Raw genomic sequence first — 12,159 nt, forward strand, 5'->3', positions numbered from 1 at the left:
TCCGATTAAATCGGGGCCAGGACACATGAACATCACAGGAAGGAACTGCAAGACAGACTGTCAAGTGTGGAGCGGAATTTATGCCTGAGCTCATCTGGGGATTCTGACGCCCAAGGAACTGAGAAGTCTGATGAGCACATGAGCAAAGCGGGCAAAAGGAAATCAATGCTAGGGTTGGGAATGAAGGAGAAGGAAATGATTGGAAAGGAGAAAGTAACACGTCACAGAAACAGGAAAGGGAGGGACGGGAGAGAAAAGAGACGGGACGTTCTTTTCAAAAGGCCACTTTATTGATGGAGATAAGTGAACGGAGTTCTCCAGAGCCCTCCCCTCACTCAGCTGGCGGCTTCACTGGGCATCTGAGATTGGGGTGGCCGGTCGCTGGCCGGGGCAGGACAGCTCGGCCAGCTCCGCTGCCTGTCAGGCGGCCACACAGAAACACATCACAGCTAAGGACAATTCATGGATGCACATCTGACTCCCCCTGATGATTTCGGCATTTTTTTTTTTTTTTAATATTGTACAAAACATGTGAACTAGGAAAGGTTAGCTGTACTGTGCCGTCCACGGGACATCCTTTTAGGATTCCTGTCCCCCAACACCACCTCTTATTGCAGTTAAACCTCTAAAAGGTGCTGCTGTACAAAAAAAAAAAAAAAAAAAAAAAAAAATCTAGACGATTTTAAGAAGAGCAGCAACTTAACACTGCTTTAGTTCATTTAAATTTTCTGTCCCAAAAATACATTCCTAAATATACAAACTATACAATCTTGTCATTTTAATGCTGGTTTTTTTTGTATTTGTTTTACATTTTTTGTTGCTTTGTTTTTGGAAGTTTTTCTGGTTTTTTTTAATAACAGAACTGAAATTTAAAAAGTCTGTTCATGTTAAAACCAAGAGCTCTAGAGGACTTATGGCTCAGTACCTTCATATAACACCACATAAATAAACTTTAGCCACAGTCAACATTCACAGCGTGGTCCTTGGAAGAAAATACTTTTCTGGCGATTAGACATCATCTGCAGAGAGGGCTGGAATATTCAACCGAGGCCGGGTGAAAAATGCCATCTTCTCCCTGTAAGACAGGCCACCTCAGGGGTTTCAATGATACTTGACAGATGTTTTCGGCAGACAACTGGGGAGGGATGTATGCTGGGGCTGACACCCTACACCCACCCAAACTAGGCATGCACCTTCTTGGTCTTGGGATACTGGCTGGTGGGAGAGCATTTGGCTAGCATGTGCAAGGTTCCTGGTTCACTCTCAGCACCAAAACAAACCAAACCAAAGAAAAAAATCATTCCCTTTCCTACTGAGCTATCTCCCCCCACCCCCCAGCCCTGGGCAGGAAAATTCATGCTTGTAGGGGATCGACCTGTGCTTTGTGGGACATTTAGCAATATGTCCAGAGGTATTGCCACTCTCTGACTGAGACAATCAGAAATAGATGGCCATTGTCAAATGTTCCCGATGCAGGTAGGACCAATAAAATTACCCCTGGTTGAACAGCACTGCTAAAGTGGACCTGTTAGAATGACCAGCCATCTTTGGGACTCCTCAGAATTTAAAAATGGCACTGGGGTCACTTTGAATGTTTTAGATTCTCTGTTGAAAGCAAGAGATACTGAAGTATGGCTATACAAATTACACTCCATTTTAATGTTCATAGTTGGGCTGGGGAGACAGCTCAGTAGTCTATGTGCCTCCCTGGCAAGCTCAAGGACCTGAGTTCAATCCCCAGTATCGCATGCAGTGCCTGACCCACAACATCGGCATGCTTGGCTGGCCCTGCATAGTGAGACCTTGTATCAAATAAATTAAAAAAAATAAAAAAATCAATGTTTGTAGTCCACAAAGGCATCTTTTTTAGTATGTACAAAAGTACATGTAGATTATCTGAAAGATGTCAAGAGCCTGAGTTCAAGGCCTTCTGTGGGCTGGAGACTGAGGCCACATCTTGGCACCTGGGGCCTTCCACCAATAAGACTGGGAGCAAGACATCTGGGCAGGCATCAGTCAGGTGGAGCCAGGGATGCCCAGCGCCACCCCCGGCCCAGGCTTTCTCATCACTTAGCCAATCCTCCGCAATTACCAGTGAGGGAAGTGCAGAGAGGAAAGGCCAGAGCAGGTGGCTCATTCATTAAACAAGAGGATCAAACAAATTAGCTTGAGTTGTGTGGGACTGATAAAGACTGGCAGGGGAAGAGCACTGCGGTTGGCACAGATCGCTAGAGACAGCCGGCAGAGGATGAACATCTGTTCTAACAGGCGCTGCAGCTCTGCTGAAGACAGGCACAGGGCGGGGAGTAGAGAGGCTGGGAAAAGAGGACGGAGGCCGAGCGGGCTCACTGCGGCCGCTGCCCCACGCTCACCTGAAAGACTGCACCTCTAGGGGCTCCTTACAGCTCTGACCACGAAGCCTGTGCACATCCTTGGCAGCTACCCTCATCATTTTGTCTGTGTGTAGCACACTCTTGTGCTCTGCTCGATCCATCTGTGGGGCAAAGCAAGCAAGGCTTGATGCAGGGCAGGGACCACAGGGCCTGCAGACAGAAATCAGCTGGGGGCTCTTGTTGCCACAAATAAGGAGTCCAGGGGAGTGAAAAGCTGAAAAGTACCACCCATCGTGGGGCCCATGTCTTTGTAATGACGACAGGAGGTGTGCGCACCATCTCTCAGGGACTAGTCTAAGGTACCAGACCTTAGAAGCTAAGAAGTGAATTCCTGTGTAAGCCTGCTAGAAATGAGGAGCTAAGGATTGCCTTTTTTTTTTTTGGTTTTTCTTTTTGTATTTTAGGATAGAATATACTGTCTACACAGTCTATGTAGATCGGACTCATCGTGATCCTCCTGTGTTCAGCCTCCCAACAACAGGGATTACAGGCGTGCAACCATGCCCAGTCTCAATAGAGGTCTCAGCGCACCCCAGGGGTGGGGCTGGCATGGCATGTGGGGATCGAACCCTGACCACTGCGACCGCCTCTATTTTACAGAACAGGAAACCGTTACCACGCATGTTAGGCAATGTCTTTAACATCCAACAATGAAGTAGTGGTGGAAGCCCAAGCCCATGCCATGCACTGTGCTTAATAGCCTTAAGCGTAACACTGCACCCCATTCTCCTGATGCAGACCTAAGTAAGCACTCTTCAGAGCAAACTGAGAGGGCCCTAAACTGTCCATAGAAACACACTGCACAATGAATTCTAGTCAAGGGCTGAGGAGATAGCTCGGCGGTCTAAGCACCTGCCTGGCAAGCTCAAGGACCTGGGTCTGACTCCTGGTACCACATGCTGCGCTGGCCCTGGAACTTCAGGTATACCACACTGGCCACTGACTTTGGGCGTGGTGGCACACGCCTGTAATCCCTGTTCTTGGGAGGCTGAGATAGGAGGATCATTACAAGTCTGAGCTGCATAGTAAGACCATGTACCAAATAAACAAACAAACAAGTGTGTAAAAATAAAAAAAAAGAATTCTAGTCAATGAAGCTGTCACATAGATAGCTGAGAAGTAGAAGTTATGGGTGGACTATTTTTTTTTTTTTTTTGCTACTCAAAGGTCATTTTCCTATTTTGTATGTTTTTTAAAGGCAGAACACATAGCTTATTTTCTCATCTCTTTCTGCCTTGATGACCAGGGAACTCAAAGATAAATATGGGAGCTGGCTCAGTGGAGTAAGCGCTTCCCTGGCAAGTGCAAGGGCCTGAGTTCAATCCCCGGTTCTGGAAAAAAAAAAAAAAAAAAAGATAAATATGATCTCTGACTACAGTTAAGGCTACTTTGAGATATATTTATGTTCTTCTTATCCTTAAAAGCCTTCTAATTCTCAATTTCCCTTTATTGTTCTTGTTATAACCTTATTTATAAATACCCAGGGTATTAGTGAAGAATTAGAAACATTTTGGAACCTCAAAATTTGGGGCCTTCACACTAGTCCAGCCTAAGAAGTCTAGCGCTGTCTAAGTTCAAAGGCAGCCCTTGTAACTTGGCGCTATCTTGTTTATCTCTTCCTTATAGTGTAGGACTTGTTGGCTCGGAAGCCAACTGGTGATCCATTCACATTTTTACCCATGTGATCATTTTAAATGTAGCTCAAGTAAACGGATCTCTTTTCTTTTTGTATTTTTAGTACAGGGTCTACAGGGTCTCACTACATAGACTGGACTTCTAGTGATCCTCCTGTTTTCAGCCTTCCAAGCACTGGGATTACAGGCATGCGCCACCACGCCCAGTCTCAGTAGCTGGCTCAGTGTGCCTGGGGTTGGGGCTGGCACAGCACACTGGAGATCAACCCCCTCAAGTAAACAGATCTTTTAGCTACTTAGAAACTTCCTGCTTTGCAAACCCTGTGAAACCCAACATTTCCTAGCCATAGATAAGGTAAACCTTGAAACTTCAGATTCCTAAACTGCTGTGGCACTTGGTGATTCTTGGACCCACAGACTTATCGTGTCACTGGTGTCGGCACTCCACTGACCTCCTTCCCTGCAGTTCTCACACGCCTTTATGCTGGGTAGTGCACTGCACTTCCTGTGGAAGGACCCCCGACATACAACACTAAGTACAAATAAAACACATTGAGTCCTACTGTAGACTACTTTGTGGTCTACAGCCCCGTACGGTCAACCCAGAAATCCCTGTCATTTCCAACAGCAGCGAAGATGCCAGCAAAACCACAGCAGTGCCCCAGGGCACCCTGTCAGCTCAGTGCTGGTTGTGATCAGCTCCTCTCCTTTGGTGAAAGGTGCTCCTGGGATGGCCTGGGCAGCCATGGGTCCATGCTCTGTCTTTACTCTGCTACAGTGCATACCTTGAAGTGCATGTGATGAAGCACCGCGTGATGAGTTCAAGAGGACATACAGGAGCTGACATGAACACGTCAGTGTAAAGCAGGTGGCCCTGCAGCCACACAGGGTGGGCTGAGGATCCCTAGGCCTGCCAGCTGCCAGCTAGTAGGGGCCCTTGAGGCCCACTCAGCAGGACCTGTAGTGAGAACCATCAGAGCCTTTCAAAGCTTTGAGGCTCACCAGCTCACAGCACTCACCCTCTTCTCCAGCATCCTCAGCAGCAGGCGGAAGCGGTCATCCTCGCGTAGCCACTGGGGAAGCTCCTTCTCCCCATGGTTCTTGGCTTGTTCCAGCTGCTCCTTGAGCTCCCTCAGCACCGAGATCTCCTGAGTCAACTGGCTGTGCCAGGTCCTCGTGGCCTGAAGGTCTAGTTCAAGGTCCAGTGAGGTGCGGATCAGGCGCTCGTTCCGCAGGGATTTGACCGATGAAGGCTGTGTGGACACGGCTTCCAAAGTTACCAGAAGGCTCTGCCCAGGGGGCCACACAACCCTCTCCTCTAAGCCCCAAAGACCCTCTTTCATTTACCTCCAAGCATGGATATTAGGCATGACCCCCAAGCCTGTCATGAATTTTCTCGTCACATGGCTCACGTTCATTGAGCACTTACCATGTCCCAGGCACACTGTGAAGCGCTTTGCTTCTACTATGGCATTTTGTGTCCACCCCATCCCTGTGAGGGGCGCACTGTCATCACTCACACAGAGGAGGCTCACAGAAGGCACGCGAACCAAGGAGAGTAAGCAGTAAGGCTGAGTACCCACCCTGGCAGTTGTAGCTCCTCACTCGGAGTGATGAATTAGCTGTGCTTCTCTCAGAGGCTTTGTGTCTATACTCAAGTTTACGAGATGCCTGACCCTGCCCTGTCCTGAAGGTGTTTTCTTAACAAGGCCTGCGCCCTGAATAGAAATCGTGTCTTCTCTGCTCCTTTTGCCTGCCCAGAGTTCACCTCCCAGAGTCCAATCTTCCTCAGGGATCCACTCCTGCACCGCACGGAATCCCCCTGGTCTGTGTGGGCCCTTGGGGGCAGGAGTATGACCCAAGCGTGGCCAGTCAGAATCTCAGTGACTAGTTCTGAAGACAGGGCATGTTTTCTAAGTCCAGTTAATGCTCAGTTCTGGCATTTTGCTAAACTACTTGGGTAAACGACTTTACATAGAAGTTGCCAGGGCAACAAGAGGTAAACCTGGATTGACATAAATGTGATCATCTTTACCACCCTGGAGGGGAGAGGAAGCCTAATGACACTGCAACTCCTGGTTCAATCTGTGCCTGAAGATAGCTCATATCCTGGCCCTACCTTCCCTCCCTTCTTCCTTCCTTCCCTCCCTCCCTCCCTTCCTTTCTTCCTCTCCTTCTCTTCCCCATCCCTCTCTCCTTTGCCTTGCTGTCCCTCTCCTTCTTTGTGTATAATGCTGGAACTGTCTCCAGGGACCTGAGCCTGTGAGGCAAGCTCTCTACCACTGACCTGCACACTTCACATTATGATTTGGATCTTAAATGCCTCCCCAAGGCCCATAGGCTATAGGTTTAGTCACAGGCCTGTGGCACTACCGGGAGGTAATGAACATGAAAGAAGCGGGGGCTAAGTGAGATGGATTGAGGTCACTGTGGGAATGCCCCAAAGGGATACGGAGACCCAGGTCCTTGCAGTCTCATTTACTTCCTAGCCTTCGTGAACGGAGCAGCCTCCCTGCTGTGTGCTCCTGCCATGGTGTGTTGTGTTGCCAGAGACCCAGAGCCACAGAGCAACCTACATGAGTTGAAATCTCAAACTGTGAGCCCAGATGGACCCATCCTCTTTCAAGGTTAATCATCCCAGGTATTTTGTCCTAGCAACTGAAATCTTGATATATCTATCTAATCTGCACATTTCCATTAAATGAGATAATGAAATCCCTCATTCATTCCTCCTCCCTTTCCTTTTTAAGCTGTGTTACTGTTTAGGTTCTTTTGGTATTTGTATGTAAAAGATCCAGGTTGATACAATCATTAGCTGTCCTTCCCTCAAAATCTATTACGGATTAAGAAGAGTAACTAAAAGACTGTGAAAAGATGAATTCTAGGGCAGATGCGCAAGTTTCTCCTCCTAATACAGATGCCCTGTGTAATCTCCTTCCCTTCAGCATGGCTATGACATCACTACTGTGATTAGATTGCCAGTAAGCTGATTGGGAGTTAGGGAAGATTATCTTTGGTGGGCCTGACCTAATCAGGTATGCTCCTAATAGCCTTGGCTCTTCCTTACTGGGTTACTCTACTGGCCTTGAGGAAGCAAGGACATCACAAAGATTGTCACACAGCAAAGACCTGAAGTGACCTCTAGGAGATGAGAGTGGCCCGTGGTCTGCAACAGGCAGGAAACATAAGGACCGAATTCTGCCAGCGACCAGAGGGCACCTGCAAGCAGATCCTCTCCTAGTCAATCTTCCGGAGGAAGATGCAGTCAGTCCAGACCTAGACTTCAGTCTGCTGAGACCCTGGACTCAGGACTCAGCTGACTTGTGTCCCAGTTCCTAACCTGCAAAATTGAGAACAGGAATCTGTTTATGTTATCTATTTTTTTTTTTTTTTTTTTTTTGTATTTTTAGGGAAGGGTCTATAGGGTGTTTAGGGTCTCACTACTAGATCAGACTTATAGTGATTCTCCTGTTTACAGCCTCCCAAGAGCTGGGATTACAGGCACGCGCTGCTGTGCCCAGTCTCAATTGCCAGTTGCCGGTTTAGCTCGCCCCAAGGGTGGGCCCGGCAAGGCAGGCCCCTTGGCCCCTACGCCTGCTTGCAGGCACTTAAATCCACTGAGCTATTTGGCCACCCAAATTTGTTTTATTTTAAACTGCTCAGTTTATAGTGATGTGTTTATGGAGCCATAGGAAAACAGCAATTGGGAGGGTGAAGCAGGAGGATCGTGAGTTCAAAGTTGTACTGGACCACACAATGAGACTCTCCCTCAAAAAAACACACCAACAAAAAGCTCAAAGCAGAAGTTCTAGATTGCTCTTCTTGGCAGAACATTGTTTTTTCTGTGCTTACAAATGAGCACAGCTGAGAAACTCCAGCTCTGATCTATATGGCCCAAGTGCTCAGAGTGACCACGGAAAATGGCTCTGCCCTGAGTCAGCCAGCACCTATTCTCAGAACCCTTTCTGGACAAGGTGGCAGCAGGGTGAGTTACAGCTCAGGCTGCAAATGGAAGCGAAGATGGGCGCATCTAGAGGACTGGCCTGGCTCTCTCTGAGTTGGCCTCATTGGCTAAGCAGGCAGGGTCAGCAAGCAGGGAGGAGGGAGCTGCAGGGAGGAGGAAGCTGCAGGGAGGAAGGAGTTGCAGAGAGGAGGGAGCTGCAGAGAGGAGGGAGCTGCAGGAAACACAGAGCAGGGAGGAAGAGCCCCTCCACGGCATTCCTGCCAAAGTAGATCACGGAACACTAGCTTTAGAAGCCCTGAAGAGTGTACTGCGCAGTCCCAGGGGCTCCGCCCTGCTGCACAATGGAGACCATGAAAGGTGCCCTTGAACTTGGGGTCACCAGGCTCCCCAGGAGACTCTCAGGGTTCCAGGGAGCACCACACATTCATTACTGGTCAGTCACAGCAGATGGAGCGCGAGACTCAGAACGGCCCCTTGGCTCCTGTGGCCCGAGGCTGCATGCACAGTCTTCCCTCGCTCTCGCTCTTCCCTGGCAGGGCAAGGAGTAGGCCAAACACCACTCACTTTTTTAGTTTATATTTGTAGTGATGGGGATAAAATCCAGGGTCTCATGCATACTAGACAAGTGTTTCACCATAAGCTATATCTGCATCCCAAATGTGTTTTTATCTAGCCAGCTGGCAAGCCACTTGTAGGGCTGGGGATAGAACCCAGGGCCTCACATACGAGACAAGGGCTTGACCAGTGAGCTATACCTGCAGCCCAAATGCGTTCCTCTGACTTTGTTCTCCTTCCATCCATTTGTCTATTTATTGATCTGTCATCTTCCGTGCCAGGCAAGCCCTCTGAGCTACACTGGGACCCTGACTCCATCAGCATGCAGGTCTGCAGGTGGGTTGGGAGCCTCCCAGTTTCTAGGCTGGCAGCGCTGCCTCTTCTGCACACCCGCTTGCCCTTTGCCATTGTCTCCTGCTGATTCTCCTTCTTCTCTCCCAGACAGTCTGGCTTGCTTCTAGGACCCTTCTCACTCTGCACATGCACCAGAGTGAAAGAGGACGCCTTCCTTCATCTCTTAAAACCTTGTCAGAGTCCTATAACAGGGTCCTCCTTTGCTGAATGCCCACCTCCAGCTCAGGCCCAGTAGGAAAGCTTCTTTTGGGGGACAGCCGGGGCCTTTTCCTGTGCCTTTCTAGGTAGTCTGACTGAAGCCCAGTTGCTCCTAGTAGACGCCAAGCAGGCTCCCACAGGGTGATGCTTTCGGGTTGGTGACCGTGACATCTTGGGTTGGTTAATTCTGTTACAGTTTAGACCAAGAATGTCCCCCCAAAGTCTCCTGTGTTCAGAGGCAAGGGTTCTGAAAGGTGATTGGGTCACAGGGGTGCTCTGCTCATCAGTAATAATCCTCTAATGAATTCATGTGCTATTCAAGGTGGAGCGTGGTTGGAGGGGGCTGGTCACAGAGGTGTGACCTGCCGGGATGTATTCTTGTCCCCAGCTCCTCACTTCTCTCTCTGCTTCTTGGGTGCCACGGGACAGGCACCTTTCTTCTGTCACACCCTTCTACCACACTGCTGCTGCTCTGGAGCCAACCAACGACAGACTGAATCCTCTGACAAGAGTGAGCCAAAATTAACCTCTCCTCTTTTAAGTCGTGGGTTGAGGCACTTTGCCCCAGTGATGCGAGGGTGGCTAACACAATTCTTCCTGAGCAGCTTTCATTTCTGCCCAAGAAGAAAGACCCAGTGTGCACATTCCTGATCTCACTGGCTGCCATAATCCTAAGGTTCCCACTGTCCTTTGGCCCGTCCCCCAGTACCTACACGTCCAAGCTTCTTATAGTAAATCTCATTGTCCTTGCAAGAGCATGCTCCAGCCCAGCGGCTGAGGGAACACGGGTCACCAGGCCACATATATGTTGCACATGGGAAGGAAGGAGGTGCTAGCACACAAGGAGCTCGGAGGTGACTCTTACCCGTTTCATTCGGACACTGCGGCGCTCCAGAGAGTTTCGAACAAAAGGTGGCTTTTTGGACAGGGTAGAGCTATCACTATCACTCCGGTTCAGCTACAAGAGAAAAGTCAAGAAAAGTTAAGCAGGGTAGAAAGGAATTCTGGGAGATGCTGAGACAGGCAGGAGTTGGGTTTTCCTACTCAGCGGGTCCTTCTTGTATAGCTTCCTGTTCTAGAATTCATTATGATTTTTCTTTTTTTCCGGTATCGGGGATCAAACTCAGGACCTTGCACTTGCCAGGCAGGCGTTTATGCCGCTGAGCTATGTTATCAGCTCAACATTTCTTTTCTTTACAAGTAAGCTCTCATTAAGCACATACTATGCATGAACACAGGTTGCCATTTATGTGTGTTAGTCTCTGATGCTAATTGAAATGGATTATTTCACGGAATTTGCCCAATAACCCCACGGGTTAGGAGTGTTGCGATTCTATGTTGAGGACACAAAGGCCTTGGGTCAAAGAACCTGCTCAAGGATAGTGAGTTGACGAACTTCCCGGCAGGTGTGACAGTGCCAGTGTCATGGCAGGACATACCGACCTGGACCTGCTGCACAAAGACCTGTTGGCATCACAGAGCCTATCTTTATGGATTAAATAGGGTTTCTATCCAGACCAATATCTGGGGCTAGTGACATCATCACTCTGTACTGGCCTAACACATGCCAGGCTCTGGGTTCCATCCACAACACTGACAAGAGGGGAGTAGGGAGAGAAAGGAAAGATAGAAGGAAAGCAGGTAGGCAGGCAGGTTGGTCAAGGCAAATCTCTCAGGGACCATGTACTTAGACAGGATGGGGCAGACAGGCAAAGTAAGGATTCAGCTTGTCACCTTTACCCTATGACAGTTCCTCTAATCACTAATTTATACTGCACCGTAAGAGGGCTCAATCTCTCACCTGTGGCTAGAAATCAAGCCTTGGGGCAAGAAGCAATGTTTTTCTACTGAAGGTGAGTCCTGCTCCCAAAGGACGAGAGAGCAGCACGGGGACAAGAGCACCTTTCTGGAGGACACGGCAGGAAGTCACGTTCCCAAAGTTACAGGGCAGACACAGGTCCACCCCTGTGTCCGCCCCCGTGTCCCCCCCCCCGTGTCCACCCCCCCCGTGTCCACCCCCCCGTGTCCGCCCCCCCGTCCACCCCCCGGGTCCACCCCGTGCCCACCCCCCGTGTCCATGCGTCTGGTAGCTGACAGTTCACTGCTGTAGGTCTCTCCTGAGAAGCTATTAGCGCCATCATTTTGGGGGCTGTTAATCACTACTAAAGTAATCATATATACAAATCACTACAAAGTTGATGAACACAACTGCAGAAGAAATAGCTGCTGCACCAGGCAAAGGTTCAGACCAGAAAGGGACAGCAAACAGTGGCACCGATGGCAGCCGCGTGTACTCTATCTGTGGTCTCATCCAGGCCTCAAACAATCTGAACAACGACCAGAGAGACGAAGCGGCTTTCTGTGCATCACAAGCTGGAGATCATCAAGGCAAGTCCGTGGCCTGGTCCATGGCCACATGGCTGTGCCTCCTCCCCGGCACCCTGGCTGCAAGTAGGGCTCAGAGAGGAAACTTAGATGCGGATGCAAGGGCCACCATCTTGCCAAATGGGGTGGTTCCATATGAGTGGACTGTGTGTGGGACCAGAAGGAAGTTTATTCTACGCTGTTGCAATCCAAGGAGGCATTTGTAGACTATGTGTCATACCCACTAGAAATAGAAAACAGGATAACTGACTTAATTAGTAGTTCATGTGATAAAGTTCATGTTAAAAACAGTGGTGAAAGCTACTATAAATTCTTGTACTTCAATTCTACTTTTTTAGTTTCTTTTTTGAGACAGGGCCTCACAAGCTGGCAAGATAGCTCAGTGGACTAGGCGCCTGCTTAGGCAAGCACAGGGACTGGGGTTCAATCCCTGGCACCACAGGCCATGCTGACCATGCCCCCAGGCCTGCAGAGCCAGCCACTGAGTCCAGACATGGTGGTGCATGCCTGTAATCCCAGTGTTGGGGAGGCTGAAAACAGGAGGATCGCTGTGAGTCCAAGCTGCATAGTGAAACCCTGTACCAAATACATTTAAATGGAAAAACAGAGAGAGACAGAGAGAGAGACAGAGAGAGAGACAGAGAGAGAGAGACAGAGAGAGAGAGAGAGAGAGAGA

General features: G+C 49.2%; 1 protein-coding gene across 3 annotated transcripts in view; it reads right to left on the reverse strand.

Moving 5' to 3' along the window:
* Nucleotides 1-844: 844 nt before the first annotated feature.
* The window catches only part of Wwc1 (WW and C2 domain containing 1), a 169,929-nt gene continuing 158,614 nt past the window's right edge, over nt 845-12,159 (reverse strand). For all 3 annotated transcript variants that reach the window (XM_004637044.2, XM_023721766.1, XM_023721765.1), the window contains exons 20-23: nt 9,964-10,056; nt 5,047-5,280; nt 2,373-2,494; nt 845-1,075 (exon numbers count right to left, since the gene is read on the reverse strand). In XM_004637044.2, coding sequence (XP_004637101.1) covers nt 1,009-1,075; nt 2,373-2,494; nt 5,047-5,280; nt 9,964-10,056 — 516 coding nt within the window. In that variant the 3' untranslated portion in view covers nt 845-1,008. The remainder of the gene's footprint in view (nt 1,076-2,372; nt 2,495-5,046; nt 5,281-9,963; nt 10,057-12,159) is intronic.

This window comes from Octodon degus, unplaced genomic scaffold (genome assembly GCF_000260255.1).
Source record: "Octodon degus isolate 3935 unplaced genomic scaffold, OctDeg1.0 scaffold00085, whole genome shotgun sequence".
Lineage (NCBI taxonomy): Eukaryota > Metazoa > Chordata > Mammalia > Rodentia > Octodontidae > Octodon > Octodon degus.